At 42.1% G+C, this 18,177-nt stretch overlaps 2 protein-coding genes across 2 annotated transcripts in view; one reads left to right on the top strand and one right to left on the bottom strand.

The window, feature by feature from the left end:
- The window catches only part of FANCM (Fanconi anemia, complementation group M), a 66,777-nt gene that overhangs the window by 1,675 nt on the left and 46,925 nt on the right, over window positions 1-18,177 (top strand). Inside the window, exons 2-5 of the mRNA XM_010001203.1 lie at window positions 40-375; window positions 1,116-1,288; window positions 3,004-3,081; window positions 3,783-3,941. Of these exons, the coding sequence (XP_009999505.1) occupies window positions 40-375; window positions 1,116-1,288; window positions 3,004-3,081; window positions 3,783-3,941 (746 nt within the window). The remainder of the gene's footprint in view (window positions 1-39; window positions 376-1,115; window positions 1,289-3,003; window positions 3,082-3,782; window positions 3,942-18,177) is intronic.
- Window positions 9,485-13,094, bottom strand: LOC104391853 (heme-binding protein 2-like). Its single transcript, XM_010001198.1, has 4 exons — window positions 12,984-13,094; window positions 11,599-11,740; window positions 10,096-10,279; window positions 9,485-9,656 (listed from the first exon to the last, which is right to left on the bottom strand). The coding sequence occupies exons 1-4, from the start codon at window positions 13,092-13,094 to the stop codon at window positions 9,485-9,487; spliced, it is 609 nt and encodes a 202-aa protein (XP_009999500.1).

Here is an 18,177-nt window from a genome sequence, read left to right as displayed (position 1 = left end):
CTGCCGCGGCGGCGGCGGAGGGGATCCCTGTGGTGGAAGAAGAAGAAGGAGGGATCCCGGTGGGAAAAGAAGAAAGGATCCCGGTGGGTTTCTGCCCAGCAGCCGGTTCCCTGTGGATCTACCCCACCAACTACCCGGTGCGGGGTTACCAGCTGCGGATGGCCCGCTCCGCCCTGCTGGGCAACACGCTGGTGTGCCTGCCCACCGGGCTGGGGAAAACCTTCGTGGCCGCCGTGGTCATGTACAACTTCTACCGCTGGTTCCCCTCCGGAAAGGTGCTTTTCCTCGCCCCCACCAAACCTTTGGTGGCTCAGCAGATGGAGGCCTGTGCCAAAGTGATGGGGATCCCGGCCCGACATATGGCCGAGATGACAGGTTGGGCTTGGAGGCTGCTTGTTTTTAGCTTAAAAACAAGGCCAGGCAGCGTGAAAAGCCGCACCGAGGGGGGAAAAACCCCAAAACAATAAACTCTTTTCATTCTTTTTAAAGGGTAAGGAGGTTTTAAGGGGTTAATTTTAGGTTTTGCAACAGTGAAAGCCCCAGGTCCATCCATATAAGGGTGTTGAAGGGCTGGAACGTGTTTCCTTGGAGCTCTGGGGAGCAGCCCTGTTGTTCTTCAGAGCCTCAGGGTTCTGTGCAGGGGTGTGAATGTCTGCGTAGCAAACGTGCTCTGTGTGGATCCTCTGCCTTTTACAAACCCCATGAACTGCAGTTGCTTGCTTAGAGAAGTTGTGGCCTTACTGACTGCATCCATACCCTGCCTTTAAATGCACACCTTTGCCAGACGTGCTACATGAGCCTGCAGGAGGCTCCAGGGCAGCTTGAGCTTTCTAGCCTGATTTCAAGTGGTTCTGGATTTAGTGTTTTAATGCAAAAAACCAAACCAAAACAAAAGAACTTCCTTATAATTGCAATCACCTTTTAATTTATTTTTTTTTTCCCCCTGAAAACGGGACTAACATCAAGATGTGTGCTGATTTAAAAGGCAGTCATTTCCCAGAGCAAATGGTGTGTGTCTGCCAGCTCTGTCAGCCCTCTGCTGTTGCTCTCAGGTCATGGGGTTGTGGCTTGTCTGCAGCAGAACAGTTCACTAATGTGATGTCTTTAATTTTCAGGGGGAACCCAAGCCCTGAGTCGCAGGGAACTGTGGGCTACCAAGAGAGTCTTCTTCCTTACACCTCAAATAATGGTGAATGATCTTTCTCGTGGGACGTGTCCTGCTGTAGAGGTGAAATGTTTGGTTGTTGATGAAGCCCACAAAGCCCTTGGAAATCATGCCTACTGCCAGGTAACGCTGGAGTCACCCCACTCTTGTCTCACAATGACAGAAAAACCTTCCCTCGTAATAATTTCCATGATCTCCATAAAGTGTTGCTGTTTTCTTTGTGTTAGGAAACTTGTCCTTTAGGTCCTTAGCTTTGTTTGAGAGAGATCAAAGCCTAATACATTGTCAGTGCCTTGTTTTTAAGAAAAACCTGTATTAAAACTTGTAAGGCAAGGTGGCTTTTTTTTTTTTTCTGAATAAAAGTGTAATTTTTGTTTCACTTTTTTTTTTTTTTTTTCTGAATAAAAGTGTAATTTTTGTTTCACTTTTTTTTTTTTTTTTTCTGAATAAAAGTGTAATTTTTGTTTCACTTTTTTTTTTTTTTTTTCTGAATAAAAGTGTAATTTTTGTTTCACTTTTTTTTTTTTTTTTTTTACTGAAGCAATTAAAAAATACTTTGCTGTTTCTTTCAGCTGTGTTTGTAGCTGCAGGTGTACTCTGGTGTGTTTGCTGGAGCTCATTTATGGGGGAGGCTTTTTTTTTGGCAAAGTTCTTTAACTTACTAAAATGAGTTCAAGGTTTTATTTCTAAAATTGGGTTTTGTCTTGATTAGCAAGGAGTTTGTTTTGTTGTCTTGGGTTAATCTTCTCATAGCAGTATGTAAACTGAAAGAACGTTACAGTTTTATAGACTGGAGAAACTGACTGGAGGTATCTGGAGCTGTGTCTAGTTGCTTACTAGGCCTGTTAGAAGAAATCAGGTGTTGGTCAGTGCTTGTCTAACCTGGCATGCTGGAAAAGAGATGGGATCTTCCCAAGTTAAAGCAGTGCTGGTTGGTTTGCCAGTGTTGCAGTTCTCTTCTATCATCTTCAGAACTGTAGCAATGTCATTTTCCAAGAACTTAAGCTCATAGGTTGTTTTACTTTGAAAAATTGTACCTTTTTTCCTTAAAATAGTGTCCTGTTATTCAACTTACTCTGTAACACAGAGCCAGGATTTGTAGTCATTGGCCTTTGGGCCTTCTTGGCTACAGCTGGGACAAATCTCTTCCATCAGCCCTCATCAGTCCCCACAGCTGTGAGATCAGCAGGCTTTGTTCTCTGCTTTAGCTCTACCTTTGCATGGGTTTCAGCAGAACTATCAGCACAAATTGAATTCCTCTGTACTCTCCATTCACTTATTCTCTGTAGCTTTTCTGTTCTATTATTGGTAATTGTGGTTGTTGGTCACTGGCAGAATTTGGCTCTGTGGGAAAACAAAGGAGGGAGGCAATTTGGTTGCTGCTAGACTGCTCAGCAACTGTTGCACTTGTTTTGGTCTCAGGGAGTGCTGCAGAATGAGAATTTGGGAGGTCTGAGGAATATTCACCCATTTTCCCCATTGAGAAACAGATTCAGTCAGGCTCTCCCATGTATAAAATGGTAACTTTCAGGTCATGTACTGATATGAGGAGATTAACCCAAGAGTAAGTGTGCTGTTAATCTTTTTGTTAAATAACTGAAAAGTCGTTTCATAATCTACCAAGGTTGTTCTGCTGAATGGGAGTAAGATAATATACTTAAGATGTAGTGGTTTTGGATAAAATTGTTATAAGCTAAACACTTCCTGTTTGAATTTAGATGTACTCTTTTTGGAATATTTTTCAAACTTTTTCTATGTAGTGGGTATTTCCATCAACATAGTTTGTATAAGCAGATAATCTCCTTTAAGGATATTCATGGAAACTTTCCTGTTCTTAGGTTGTGAGGGAACTAGGCATATACACTAAGCAGTTTCGGATCCTGGCCCTAAGTGCCACACCAGGCAGTGATACCAAGGTGAGTCACATCTGCTTCCATGGTTGGAATAATGCAGTTTCAGCAGAACCTGTGTTTGGTACCAGCTTGAATAGTGGTATCCCTGCAGGATACTGAAGTCTATTAGAATTCCACACAAAATCTGACTCTCTTTACAGTCCATTTAGTCGTTGAGGGATTGTCTTTTTCACGCTATAGACCTTGTACTATTTATTTCCTGACCTTTCCAAAAGGAAATAATACCTTTTGGATTTTGGGAATACAAACCTACTTGAACCAAAAGGACCACATGCTCAAGGCAAAATGGCTTTCATCCTCTGTTCAGTGCAGTGTCCTGGAAACATGTCAGTGTGGCTTAGCTTTTCAGTCTGGGGCAGGTGGACATCTATGTTCAGGTTAAGCTCCTGGCTTCAGGTTACTTCTCATCAGGTGATTTCATAGTACAGGGAAAGCCAAAGGGCAAGTTCTGTCCCTCTTGCCCTGGTGTGGTTGCATGCTTTTTGCATTCCTGAGCTTACTAGCCTAGCTCCTTGTACACTGCTGGGGATCTTTACGTGGAGAGGTTTTCATTTTTCATCTCTAGGCACTAGGTACCTTTACCTGACAATTATATTCAAGACCTGTTGATACAGATACAGAAATAGTTACTTTCACATGGTACTGATCTGTATTGTTGGAGTGTTAACAAGCACCTCCAGTGGTTTTTGTGGCTTCTCAAACAGGCTGTGCAGCAAGTCATTTCCAACCTGCTCATTGCTCAGATAGAGCTGTGTACTGAGGATTCTCCAGAAATCCAGCCTTATTCTCACGAACGACAAGTGGAAAAAATTGTTGTTCCACTTGGTGAAGAATTGGTAGACATCCAGAATGCTTACATCCAGGTGAGTCACTGCATTTCTTTAGTGTTAAATGCACAGTGTCAGTGAAAGCACTATCTCCCTTCCTGTTCTAACCTCTCTCTAGGTTAGCAGTAATTCACAAAGGTAACACTTTCCTATGGAATTAACTTTGCCTTTGAGTACCAAGCAAAGAAAAACTTGGTTTCAAATACAGCAGCTGCTGTTTCACTTTGCAACCATGATACCTGTTACCTTGCAATAACTTTAAAGGCTCTGGTAGAAAACTGTCAGTTGAATTAGTTTTCAAATCCTTTGTCAGAAGTACTTCAAAGCTGTTGTGAGACCTAACAGGAGGGCTCCTTAATTTGACTGTGCAGATGTTGCCAGTGGCCATGCCAGTGTTGTCCTGGTCATTGCCGGCCTTGTGACAACTGGGTATTGACTAAAACATTTTCTCTGACCAAGAACATTCTGTAGAGTTTTAAGTAATCTGTAAGTGTACTTAATTATTCTTGGCTTTTTTTGTTTGTTTGGGCTTGGTGGTTTTTGTTTTTTTCTCTTGAAAGCTTTTTTCTTTTACTTTTTACTAGTAGGTAATGTCCAAATATAGGACAGATGAGCAGGACTTAGAACTATTAGCCAGGCAATGATGCTTTTAATGTGTCACTTGGTGAGGTACTAGTAGACAAATGGTATTGCATAAGATACCACTTTTAGAAGTTCAACATGTTTGTTCTTTTTCTGGTAAGAGACATAAAAAAAAATAAGGATTAAGTCAGTATCAGACTGTTGGCCTTGGAGTATGTTTTTAGTAAAAGTTTAAGGATTTTGGTGTCATATATGTGAAGACCATTGGGATACAAACTTGTTTGTTCATTTTCTAGACTGAATCAGATCAGTTGTTTTCAAACCAGAAGCCTAGGAGTGTATTTAAATGAGGAAGTTCCACTGATTAGCTGACAAGAACTTTAAAGGTAGTTTTGTGTCACTGCAGGTGCCTCTGAATGCTCACATTGAATGCAGGGATTTAATTTGTGGTGTTTTACTTGAGATTTAAACCGAAGTGAACATGTAGGTGAGGTTAATCTGGTGTCATTGGGGAGTACAGACAAACTCTGGCTACACTGTCACTGTGGCTTTGCTGGTTTCCATTTCCTTTGTTCAGTTTGGTGTTTGTATTGCTTCTGCTTTACTTAGAATAGAGGGCTGTACCCACCCAGACAACACGGGGGTGAAAGGAGGGTGCCCCAATGTTTGTGGGCAAGTTGAGCCTTAGTCTTGGAGATGTGAGCACTTTCAAAAGTGGCTGCTGCCCCTCAGTTCTGGAGGTGTTCCTGGAGTCCTGCAGTGTTCTGCAGCACAGCAATGGACCTCAGCTGTGCCCTGGGGCTTGGTGACCCTGTTGGCCTGTGCCAACTGCTTCTGAGCAGTGAGAGATGGGGATAGATGGGTGAGTGCAGCCACAGAAGCAACTTGGACATGTTGCATTATCCTTGTCCCCTGTCAAAAGAATCAGTTGTTGAAGTCTGTTCTGAATGGCATCAGGATTTAGGGGAAAATTTCAGTACATTCCCTAGGGCTTGATTCTGGAGTGAAACCTACCCCAGCCTGTGCTGCAGTAGGAGCTGTGGGAGACTGTACTGGATGTTGACAGAAAGGATGGCCTCTGCAGTTAGTCTGGCTGCAGAACACAGATGCATAGCTACAAATATATATGTTTAGTTCAAAGAAACGTATGGTTTTTGGCTCTTGGTGCAACCATTTCAAATTTGGGGCTTAATTTGTTTTTGTAAAATTGGAAGAGTAGCTTGTGACTTGTGCTGTTCCCATTCTGAGGACAGACAGCAAAAGGACTTGTATGTCTATTGCAAAAATGAAAGCCAGATGTAGTCTGCACAATAAAATAATTATCTTTAATTTTGACAAACAGTAACAGTAAACAAGACAACATTTCAGTGAAAATGAAGGACTGTAAAACAGCACAATGCAACAATGCTGAAAAAACAATATTTATGGTTGTGTCCATACACTAAGCAAGGCCCTGAGTATCACAATAGCTGGAATAAACTTTTTAGGCACTAATGCTTGTTCAAAAAATACACAGTATGCAGGACAAAACTTATCTGTTAAGGCTGCATCATTTAATCTTCCAAAAGGATGGGTGAATTCTGTTTTATTATCTCCTTTGAACAGTAGAAATTAGAAATGAAAATCCATTAATTAATGGCTTACAAAGTAGAGCCACAGATGGATAATTACACACCTATCCTGATAACAGGAGTTCTATAATCAAGCTTGACGTGATGTTTGCAAGCTTTGTAAAATTATATATTTGAGCAGTGTGATGTTTCCTTGGCATTCACTGGTGTCACTGTGAAGTAAGCTTAGTGTGTCAATGAAAACGTGCAGTTCCTGGTGCCTGTGCTGACCAGAGCCATTTACAGAAGCTGGTACAACAATATTCCAGAGCCATAAAGTGTATCTTCAAACTCGAGATTAATTGGTTCTTTCTCAGCAGCAGAAGCCATCTAACGTAAGTCAAAATAAATACTATCCTGGAATTCACAGTTTTACATTAAACACAAAACACTTTGCTGTAGTTGGGATGTCAGCACATTCAGATAATACCTTATTTTTCTGTTTCAGTCACAAGAATGTTTCTATAACATACCCACAAGTAGCTGAGCCACAAGTATTTAGGGGAAGGTTGCCTATGGAAAGAGACATCAAATACATCAAATGCCTTTTGCAGTAGACGTTTAAAATGTAAAGTATGTACAAAGCGGTACTTGGTGGTGAGAGGATTTACCTGCTTCCAGTAGCTATTTGACATTTGTTGTGCCAAAGCATTGAAATACTCTAACTGTGAAAAGCAATCAAATTGCAGAGACTTATCTAATTTGCCATAATGTCTTGTCAAAGGTGAAAATTGGTTTAATTTGCTCTTATAAAAATCTTGGAGGAGAGTGAGGGCAAAACAAAAACTGTTATTTAATGCCTCCCTGGGCCCTCTACTAAAGTCATTAAAAAAACCTCACTTCTATTGTTTTCCATTAATTTATTAGCTTTTTCTTTAATACTGGATGCCATTTCCAACAATCTGAGGAAATGTTAAAAATCTGATAGGAAACAATGAAACATGTTGAAAAGGAAGTCTGAATTTTCATCCCTGGCTATGATCCTGTATCTTTAACCAATTGAGAGGAGTAAAAGACATGACAGTTGTCTTCATTGTTGTCTCCTGCCAAGGAAGAAATACCTTGATGTGCGTTTAACTTGGCACATCAGACAAAAGCAGTTCTTACTTGTGACCTCAACTGGCACAAGCATTTTTGCTGTCACCTGGCAAGCCAGATGTGACAGCTTTCTGGTTAGATTAAGACAGACCCCCTAGCCCACAGTATTTTTTGAGATCCTCCTGTCAGTTTAGCATCCAATTAATGTGGAAATACAAATGTCTTCTGGCCTAGTGTGAGGTCTGAGCAGCTGGGGATATCAGACACTCAGAAGAAGGAAGTGAGGATAGCTTTTTGTTTGGTTTTTGTTGTGTGGTTGGTTTGGTTTGGTTTTGCTCCACAAAGACTATCAGTTTGCATTAAAACTAAGTCTCTTTTTTTTCCCCTCTATCTCTTTTGCTGTGGGTTTGTTTGTTTTGTTCCCTTCTCCTTGCTGTCTCCCCCAGTAATCTCTGGGCAGCCACCACCAGAGAGCACCTTGGTCACTGTAGCAGTGCCAGCAGGTACTCTGATCCTGCTGCTCTGCAAGACGTTTTAGGTCAAGCGTAAAGTCAGTTTTGTGCAGCAGAGAGCCTTGTTGGAACCTGAAGGCCAAACTTCTCCAGACCTGTCTGTTTATTCAGCCAGAAGTACTGCATGAATCCACTTTGTTTGCCAGTGAACTCTGCTGCAAGCCAGCAGACACTGACTGGTTGCTGTTTTGTATGTTGGGATTGAGTAACACAAAAGCTCTATTTAAAGCCTAAATCCTGTAATCAATAAATAATGCTGATGATATACTTAATGAAATTTTATATAAAAAGCCATGTACTGCTATTAAAATTAAACTCTACCGTCATGTCTCCAAGGGGAGATGTTAAGAAGGGATTTTTGAGAGCAAAACTGTTTGCTACCCTGATTCTAAAGTGCAGTAGGTGCTCTGGAGCTGTGGTGCACAGCAGGGGTGCTGCCTGCAGGTTTGCTGATGCACCTAGGACTGTGTGAGCTTGTCTTTCTGTCACAGCGTGCTAGACTAGCAGTTGTCTACTTCAAGAATTATCACATAGATAAAGAAACAAGCTACCACAGGGATAACTAGGTATTAGGAAGAAAAATTCTCACAGTGAGGGTGGTCAAATAATGGAACAGGGCCCAGAAGAGTTAGGGGCTCCTTGTCCCTGATGGAAATGGTCAAAATCCAGCTGTGTGAGGCCCTGAGCAGCCTGCTCTGCCAGTAGCACTGGCACTTCCTCAGCAGAGGGCAGGACCAGGTGACTGCCACAGGTCACTTCCAGCTGAAAGTTTTGTCTGTGATTCTGTGAAATATTTGCATCTTTTATAACACTAATAGTGTGGTATTGCCAGAAGAGTGGCAAAAGTACTGAAAAATTACTGCAGCTGCAGTGTTTTAACATTCAGCATGTTATAAGATGAAAGTGTTCAGAAAATTGAAGAGTTAAGAATAAACATTTTCTATTTAGGAATGTCAAGTACAGTCATGGAATTTCTGTGAGTGTACATTCAATCATTGAATGCCAGGTTGGAAGAAACCTCAAGGATCATCTGGTCCAATCTTTCACAGCAAAAGCACAGTCTAGACAGGATGGCCCAGCACCCTGTCCAGCTGAACCTTAACGATGTCCAATGTTGGGGAATGAATCTTAAAAATTAAGGTTACCTGTAACTTTTGCTATTGAAACTGTAATGAGCATTGGGACTGTTCTGCCTTCTTGGTCTCTTCTCAAGGTTAGAAGTACTTTGGTTGAATGCTTTTTGAGGTAAGCATTAAGAATCTAACCCACAGATGATGACACTAAAGCAGTTGGCATTGGCCTGGTTTTACACCTCTTGTCTCATCCTGGTGGTTTAAATCTGGTAGTTCTCTTCAGAAATGAAGACCTGAACATTGTCTTTCTGAAGCATAGCCAGCGTGTCTGAGGTGGTTGGAATGTGAAACTGAAACACTGAAAGCCCCAGCAGGGTCTTTGTGTAGCTGGTGCAGCACGGGGTGCCCAGAGCAGGCCAGGGGCTCCAGGGTCTCCCCTAGGACCATCCCAAGCCACCAGCAGTCTAGAGATGCTAATAAGTGGATGAGGAGAGAGGTCTCTGTCTCCTGTACCTTGTAAAAAAAAAAGTGTACTAACTTTTGAAGTGTTAAAAATCTCTGTAAAGATTGAGTAAAACCTGTAAAAGTTGACATAGGAAGCTGTGTGTTTCAGGTGTTACCTCTGATTGCTGGAGTGATTGCCTTGCTAAACCGGCTAAAAGCCACATGTCTAAAATCTTGAAGGGTTTGATATCTCGTCTTGCATGGCTCTGCCAGTGAACCAGAATGGATTCTGGGAACTGACAGGCACCAGCAATGGGAGGCTAGGGTCTTTGGAGGAACCAGATCTCGTTGTGTCTGTTGGCAGCAGCTGGGTTTGTGTATCCTGCAATGATGAATGTGTCCTGCAAACATAACTCGGGACTCTCCAGAATTTCCGCCAACAGGTTTATTTCTCTCATAATAGAGTCTTCATTGGTGATTCCTCTGAAGCTCCTGTAACAATTCATTTCATATCAAGCTCTTTTTAAAACCCCCAGTTTTTCCAGAGCCTAGAAGTGCCTTCTTCTAAATTAGTCAATCATGTTTCACAAATGATACTACTTGACTGATCTCAAACACATAACAATTTTTTCTTAAAATTTCAGTGATGTCAGACACTTTGTTTCCATCTACACAAAACATTGTGTTTTCAGATGCTATTGTATCTCACACTTACAGATGCATCATTTTCCCAAGTAAGTTAGTAACCATTTTTTCCCCGAATATCCCAGTCCCATGAAGCAGGCAGGATTTTTAACTTTTTTCTTTTTTCTTTTTTTAACAATTACTCAAAATCAGGCTTTACTGTTTGCTGGCTTCTGGAACTTGTTTTAAAAGATGTAATGTGCCCAAACTGAAAACAGCATTAGAACAGTATGAAAATGTTTCTTACCTACTATAAACAATAGTAGAAGGCCATTCTTCAATGATGATGTCAGAGTCAAACGGATGAGGGGGCTCGTCCTGCAGCACTTCAGGCAGGTAATAAGCTACTGTCACTGACTGTGTCATCTCCGACTGAGACTCGTTTGTATGGACTATGGTCACAATGGGTATTGTTATCCCCAAGTACAGCCCTGAGGAGACAGATGGTGGCTTTTAGAAAAGGTAAAGGAAGGTCTGCATCATGTGCATGACTTTTGAACCCGTACTAATATGAGTACCGTGGAGCAGAAAGAGTTTCATTGCTAAAAGAAATTCTGTAGGATGTTTTAGAAAAGAGGGTCTTGTATTCTGAGTGGAACCAGTGTTTTATTATTCCTTGTAGTTTGTGTGTGTAAAACCTACATGTACAGATTTGTATGCATGTGTGTCTAACATGTGGTATGTTGTAAGCTCTCCTATCTTCATGTAGGGCAAAGAGTTTGATTTCTTTCCCCTTATTTATTTTGTAAACTGACCTTGTATTATGTTTTAAATATCTGAGTGAAGAATGTAGGCAAGATCAGGGGCTGCGTTGTGAGCATCTAGAAGTTCTGTTACCAAACATTTTCGTGATGCCATAGGGAAAGGTTGGCTGCTGTGGCTGTGCAGGTAACAGGGATGACTGGAAGTGGGAAGTGTTGCTTCTATACTCAGTCTAAAAACAAAACTGTGCTGTGCTGGAGCCAGGTGTTAAAAGAATGGGGAGAGCAGGGAAAATACCTGGTTAAGGAAAAGCTTTCATGATCATTGTTTTTAGTTTCTTGTAAAGGAAATTAAGGGTTGACTTGAATACAACATATGTGCTACTACAGAATGACACTGGGTACTGCAATGCTTCTTAACTGGAGAACGAGGGAAAAAATAACTGATTGCTGAAAGCTGGAAATAGATTGAGTGGGACTGGAAACAAGGTGCACATTTTTCATGCAGACACAAGCTGTTCATGTGGTGAACTTGCCATTGTTTTAAAGTACTTGAGTTAAAACTGGATTATTTTTCTGGAAAGTATACTTCAGACACACAGATACTTGGTGTCCATTCAGATGCACACAAGCTGAGTATCATGAACTAAACAGGAGGCAAAACAATGTGGTCTCTGGCATTCAATCTGAATAGGTTCTTAGGATACACCGTTTCAGTGCTGCTGTGAAAACTAAACCATTACAATTCTGTAGCAAAATGTATATCTGACAGCCTCCAAAGCCAGGTAGTGTCAGTTCCAGGCAGCTGTAATGGCCTTGGAGCCCTTGGAAACAGAGATTGCTCCCTGCAGATGTTCCCTTCTAGCACATGTGCAGAGGGAGCAATACTTTGGTTTAGAACCTGCTGGAAAGGCTCTGTTCCAGGGAAAGGTCCAGATAGACTGGGTGGAGCATTTGGGAAAAGCTAATAAAAGTATCTCCCCAAGCAGGAGGAGCTAGTGCAGAAATACAATGTTTTAACTTTCAGGTAGAATTGTGGTACTAATTACCTGAGGAATTCTGCTCACAAATGTACCTCATAAGCTTCATGAATCCAAGGCATATGCTCTGCTCATACTGTTTCTCTTTCATTTTTATACAAGCCCACTTGGCCTTCCCGTACTGACGCTTTTCGTAGAGCAGATCTCCAAGCTGCAAACACAGGAAAAGAGTAATTTTCTTTTTGAAGTTAATCACCTAAAAACCCCAAGCATACAACTAAAATTCAAGCAATATTCTAGTGCTTCACTTACAACATAAAGAAACTGACCTCTCTAGGAGTCTGACCAGGAGAATGGCAATGGAATTATTTCAAGGTAGAGCCAGCCATACCTGGAGCACATACTGTTTGATTCCTAGTTCACATGCACTTCATGTCAAGGTCCAGGCTGGTCTATAATAAGCAGATATCCCAAACCAAGGCAATGTTTGCGTCTTGCTTGAGTACAAAAATAATTCCATCTTTTTTAAACTGTCAGTGAAACGATCTTGTAAGTAACATGTGAATTTCAGTCCTTCCTCAGGTAAATCAAGAAGGGATATGCTGCTGATCTTGGGTCAGAATTGATTTCAGCAGGCTGCTAGGTGGTTCTCCTTTAGCATAAGGAACTGCCATGTTTTGGTCTTGCAGTATAAAACACTTATTTGCAATTAACCTTATTTTTTATCTGCAGTTATTACAGTAGTACTGAGAAATTGCTTTCAAGCATTTAAATGCAACATAGTCAGGAGTCCCAAACTGTTTAGTTGAAATACACTCAATCAAATAGTGATATTTTAATTATATAGATCTACTTAAATGTGACAAGAATTCTTCATACGTGGTTAGTAAAGGTTTTCTTGATTTGTCATATCTTTAAGGCTAGACAATAGTTTGCACATTTCCTCAGCTGCAAGCATTTTGCTGGACATGAATTTCTTATCTTCATGAGAAGATAATACGATTTTGATAAGATGAATTTCCAAATTGCTGCTTTGTTTGAGCATGACCATGATACAAAAGTACATTTGGTTTTAAATTCAGATATTAATCTCTTCCAAGTACTAAGTTTTTATTGACATGATTGTGTAAAAAAAGCAAGTGCATTGACTTAAATGAAGAAAATGTGTTTTATTTCAAATGTCAAAGTATGAGGGGATTTTGTTAAAATAACTATAAAATGTCACAAATACTGTAATTTCTGGCCTTCTGCTGACATTCCTGTTAGTTTCTGCCTTAGAAAAAGAAAACTTCATGCATGTAAAAATGGTGAGATGTTATAAAGAAAATGTTATTAACCTAGCTGTGCATTTCTGATGTTAAACATGAAAATAGTTTTAGAAAGAGACATTTTTGCAAGCTAGATGCAAGTACTGAAAACACGGTTAAAACCTCCCCTGGGAAGGGCAAGGGTACCTTTTCTTTGCGCTGGATGAGAGTAAATGGGATGGTCTGTCTCTCCTGGGGGTTGTTATTCCTGGTCAGCTGCTGAATTGGCTCTGCCATGTCTGCAAGGAAAGAACACATTTCCTGTTGGAGACCTGAAGCTGTAGAAATAGGAGTGAAATGTATTTCCTTCTTAGTTAAGCTTCAGGGGACTTTGCAACAAGTTTAGTTTGCTCTTCAGTATTCATAGGGCTAATAAGCTTCTGTGTCCAGGAGGGAACTGGCTTCCCTCTCCCACTCCTGCTGCACTTGTGGAAGGGTTTTGTGTTTTTGGGCTCTGTGCAGGTGTTGCCAATTCTAGCAACTCGCAATGCTGGATTAATGTGTATCCACAGGAAGAAGCAAATTGATTTGGCAGCTCCTGTTGGCAGGTTCAAGGAAATACTACTGTGGAAGCTTGATCATTCCCAAAGATGTTTTATGTCTGGTGCTCAACTGCAGCATTTGATATTCCACATGTGTTAGTGCTGCTCAATAGCCAGGACCTGTGTCACCTAGAAGCTGTGTTGCAGCAGTTATAACTGATATAGGTATATATGTTTATATATATATAACTACATATATTTATATAACACATATATATAGTTATAGTCATAACAGCTGCTGTCCAGCTGTCTCAGGGAGTGTTATAACTGAACCTGGTGGGGAGTGCATTCCAGTTGGGGTGATCTAGAATCTGCACGTGTGAAGTGGAGTTATTGGTCTTAAGTGAATTGTATAATATTTATTTTTTGTGATGCAGGCCCTTCTAGTAATCCCTCATGCAAGGGGAGGGCTTCACAATAAAAGGCAAGCAAGTGTCTTCATTAAGAAGTAGAAGAGAACATGAGCTTTTGTTTGTAGCTTCAGACGGAGACTTCCCAGAGCAGGACACAGACTGGGCTATGCCAGCAAGGCTCTAGCCAGCAGGTCAAGGGGGGTGACTGTTCTGTTTGGTTCTCATGAAGCTGTATTTCATGTGCTGGGCCTAGTTTGGGGCTCCATGGTGCAGCATTGGCACTGATGAACTTTAGATACTTTGGTGGAGGGTGGCCTGGCTGGTTAGGGCATGATGAAGAGCAGAAGGGGCTGCGAGAGCCCCATGTGCTCACACTGGAGAGGAGAAAGTCAAGGTGTAGAGGGGACACAGAAGTGAAGAAACTAGAGATGGGGGAGGAGAAAAGTGTCCTGCTAAGTTAAGTAAATACAAGGTGGGAAAACCTAAATTTCCTGAATATTATCAGACAGGCTTGAAAACTCTGATGAAGAAACTAGAGATGGGGGAGGAGAAAAGTTGTCCTGCTAAGTTAAATAAATACAAGGTGGGAAAACCTAAAATTCCTGAATATTATCAGACAGGCTTGGAAACTCTGGATATAAGGTTAGTCTTAGGAATGGAAACCCTCTCTTTCAAAAGAGTTAGTTCCTTGCCTTTCACAGTTGAAATACTACAGGCATTTTTGTACTTCCATAGAGGATTAGAAACCTAATTTTTTATGTACAGTGTTTGAAAATCTGGATGTGAATTACTGCCATACTGCCTCATGCTATATATCAGACATGCAAGAAAAGGACTAATGTTTCAAGTGAAATAAAAGCCCTTCTCTTGGGCATTTTAAGTGCCTCGGTGTCTTCAGTGGAAAAGACAGCATGATGAGGAAGGTGGTGTTACCCGTGTGTCGGAGAAGAGGAGAATTAAGATGCAGGAGAATTAACTTGGCCTGGGTCACTTAGTAAATCTGTAGCTGAGCTGGGAATCAAGCCTGTATCTCCTCACATCCAGTGCAGGAGTTTTAGCTTTAAGACTATTTGGAATAGTAAAGATCATTTTAATAAAGGGGAGAAAGTTACACTTGAGTCAATTTTAAATACTTAATTTTTTTTAGGTGTCATTGGGGCACATTGAAACTGTAAGTGGTAACTGACATGTAACATGAAGCTCTTTGGAGGCTGAGAGAAAAATGAAAGTAGATTAGACTTTAGTACTTTTCTACAGAGTACTCCAGAATTAGAAAACACTTTTAGGACTCTAGAAAAGTTAACTCTATTTTTAGATTCCTTTATGGATAAGTGTGTGGGGTTTAGATTTCTTTAGATATTTTTTTCTTCCATATTTATGTGCAGGATAGGAATTACAACTAAAATCCTTTCAGGAGTTTTATTCTTTGGTTCCTGAATCCATGCCCATCAGGCATGACAGAATAACATTTGGTTTAGAAGCATCTTAATCTAGGTAATGCTTAAATTACACTGCTTGAAAGCAAGTGAGTTATTTGGCATGTCCGTGGGTTCAAGTTTAAGAATTTGAATACTGGTGTGACAAAACAAGGCAAGAGGAATTGTAACAATGTAGCTAGCTAAAGGCTTGGTTTCATTAACTGCTGAAGCTCTGGGTGTTGCTACTATCTGTAGGTATTGTGAAAGAGGCAAATTTTTACCGAGGGATGTATATAGATGAGGCATGTTTGACAAGACTTGTGCATAGCAGCAGGGTTCAACAGTATGTAAATTGTTGCATGTCCTTATTTGTGTCTGATCAGACCTGCTGGGAGTGTCACTGAAGTGGGATGTACGTGTCAGCTGTGCCCTTAAAACACACAAACCTCTCATTCTAGCGCAGGGGAGACAGCCTTAGGGATGCTGGGAACAGCAATGCTGGGAAGAATTACTAGACATGCACCTTGGGGAAGGTGCTCAGGAAGCAGCTCGGGGAGGTGTCTGGGAGCCCTTCTGGCAGCAGCTCCGTGCTGGGCTGGGCGCTGCCTGAGGCTACAACCCCGGGGCTGGCCAGGCGATGGAGCCTCCCGAGCCCTTCCCTGCACGCTCCCTGCCCTGCTGGGCTGGCCAGCAGCCCTTGTGCCACATCCCTGAGGCAGCACGTAGGAAGGGAGGGGAAACCGCCTGCACTGCAGACCTGAAGTCTGACCTGCAGCCTGGGCACCAGACCTCAGAACATGCTGCTCTATACGCTCAGTATCTCTGAACCATTCCATGCTTCAGCAAGCTGATGGTCCCGAGGGGTAGCAGCTTTCATAGAATCACAGAATCCTGAGCTTCTTGTTAATTAATGTTCTTGTATTGAAATCAGAAATGAGACATTCAAAGTAACTGCTGTAGCACGTTTTCTGCTTCTACTGGGAAGACATAAAATGGAGTTTTCAAGCCAAGAGAGTTAAGAGTATACCTTCCTGCACCTTTAATTTTCTTTTTTCCTTTTTGTTGTACAGTTTGATTTAGGTCAGTCTATAGGATTAAGATCTTGTTAACAGCAATGAATTGATATGCCAGCCATATACATTTCTGTTCACATCTCACAAAATCTATTAGAAGATACCCTGTTACCCTTAAAAGGTGCCAACTGAAGCTACAAAGCAAGTCATCTTTTGAAAGGTATTGTCACCATAGGTGACACCAGGTGTCAGAGATCATGGCAGTCTGGAAGTATTGGTGAGAGGGATGGTCTTGTTCTTCTTGTCAGGCTTTACCACTAGACTACAGGAAGCACCTTCTGTTGTTAAGGTCTCAAGTGCTCAGTCAGTTACCGGGCTGACAGTCAATATGCAGCCAAGGAAAGTTCTTGTATTTTCTTACACCACTGCTTCAGTGCCAGCAGCTGTTTGGATGGGGCACACTAGTCAGGAGATGCTTCCTATGGACAAGGAGGATTCCTCCTCCCAGGAAGTCATCTGTGTTTCTTCTGTGCATTCTCTGAGGCTCATGTATGCTTTAGCTGATTGGGTAATAAACATCTATATTAGCTGTTAAGCTTTGAATGGACCTTGTAAACTAGTCTGGCCAGCTCTCTTAGGCTGTTCTAGTTGCATGCAGTCTGCTCTTGACATACAGTCCTGAACAACAGCTGAAGAAAAGGTCTCTCTGTTTAGATTTTATAACATTAGCTTGGCATTATAAAGTGAACCTTTTATAATGCAGTAACTAAAATGTGGTCAAATACTACTTTTGACATATTTCCTGAACTTGATATCCTGCCTAATCTTAGTAAAACAAGGCATTGAAATTCCTGAGTGCCAGAATGCCAGATAATTTGGTGGGAAAGAATCCTGTTTTCTGATACACAAAGTGAAGCTTAAGGAGGAATTTATCACCCGTGGGTGGCTTCCATAGGGGGGGACCCTCTCCTCTGCCCCTCCCTCTATGCCCCCACAGAACTGCTGCAGACTCAATGCCCTGAGGACAGACCCAAGCCCGTGGCTGCTGGAGTGCCTATGGAAACTGGGATGGCCCTGCTGGAGCAGGGCATCCCCAAATCCCTCCTGAGGGGGCAGGGAGAGCAGGGCGCCAAGGAAATCGGCTCCCACTGACCTTGCCCTTCTTTTAGTGCCTGACAGGGCATTAATTTTTACTGTTAAAACATTAGAAAGGTAAGATAAGACTTCTGGGTGTGAGGAGGTTGTACCTTCTTTGCTGTGTTGGAATACAGAAAAAGGTTTAAAATTAGTAATTTCATTTTGGTAGTGTCTGTCACAGTCTGTTGTTCAAGGCTTGGCTGCTTCCTGTCCTCTTAGAAGGGGATTTGTCTGAGATACTAAAGGTCTCTCTGCCTCTACACAGGAGCAGTGCAGATGAGTTACAGTTCCTGAATGAGCTGAGTCTGCAGTTACTCTGCTGCTTGATATGAGCTGTCTGACTTGGTCTTTCAGACTCTTCAGTCTTTCTTAAAATTGAAAACACACAGTTTCTTACCCAGACAAGCCTGGGAGGGTTACTGTCACACAGCAGGGCCCACCCTTTCACTTGCTTACTCTGGGGCACCTTTCAACTCGACCAGCTTTCTAGAACTAACGTCTTGGATAGCTAGGGTGAGGAGAGATTCTTAAGAACGCTGTTGCACGTAGCCCATTTAATTTTTAATTAAGACTGAAAACTCGCCTCAGCCCTTCTCAATCCACTGCTGCTCCCGCCGCCTCTCCAGGTTAGAAACCTCTTCTGGCTCCAGCCAAGCTCTAGCTCAGCCCGGGCAGCCGGCTGGTTGCAGTGCCCGTGTCTGTACCGCCGCACAGCCCTGCCGGGGGCAGGTGGTCCTGCTCCTCCCGAGGGGACAGCAGGGGGACAGCAGGGTGCCAGCCCCGGCACAGGCCCCCTCTGGGCGCTCCGGGGGGGGGGTTTGCAGGTGCCGGAGCGTTTTGCCGTGGCACCGCTCTGGTCCCCGCGGGAGCACCTTGTC

The sequence above is a fragment of the Chaetura pelagica genome, unplaced genomic scaffold, assembly GCF_000747805.2.
Source record: "Chaetura pelagica isolate M959 unplaced genomic scaffold, ChaPel_1.0 scaffold206, whole genome shotgun sequence".
Lineage (NCBI taxonomy): Eukaryota > Metazoa > Chordata > Aves > Apodiformes > Apodidae > Chaetura > Chaetura pelagica.
The sequence above is the reverse complement of the archived record's forward strand: the minus strand, read 5'-3'. Positions and strand labels throughout refer to the sequence as shown.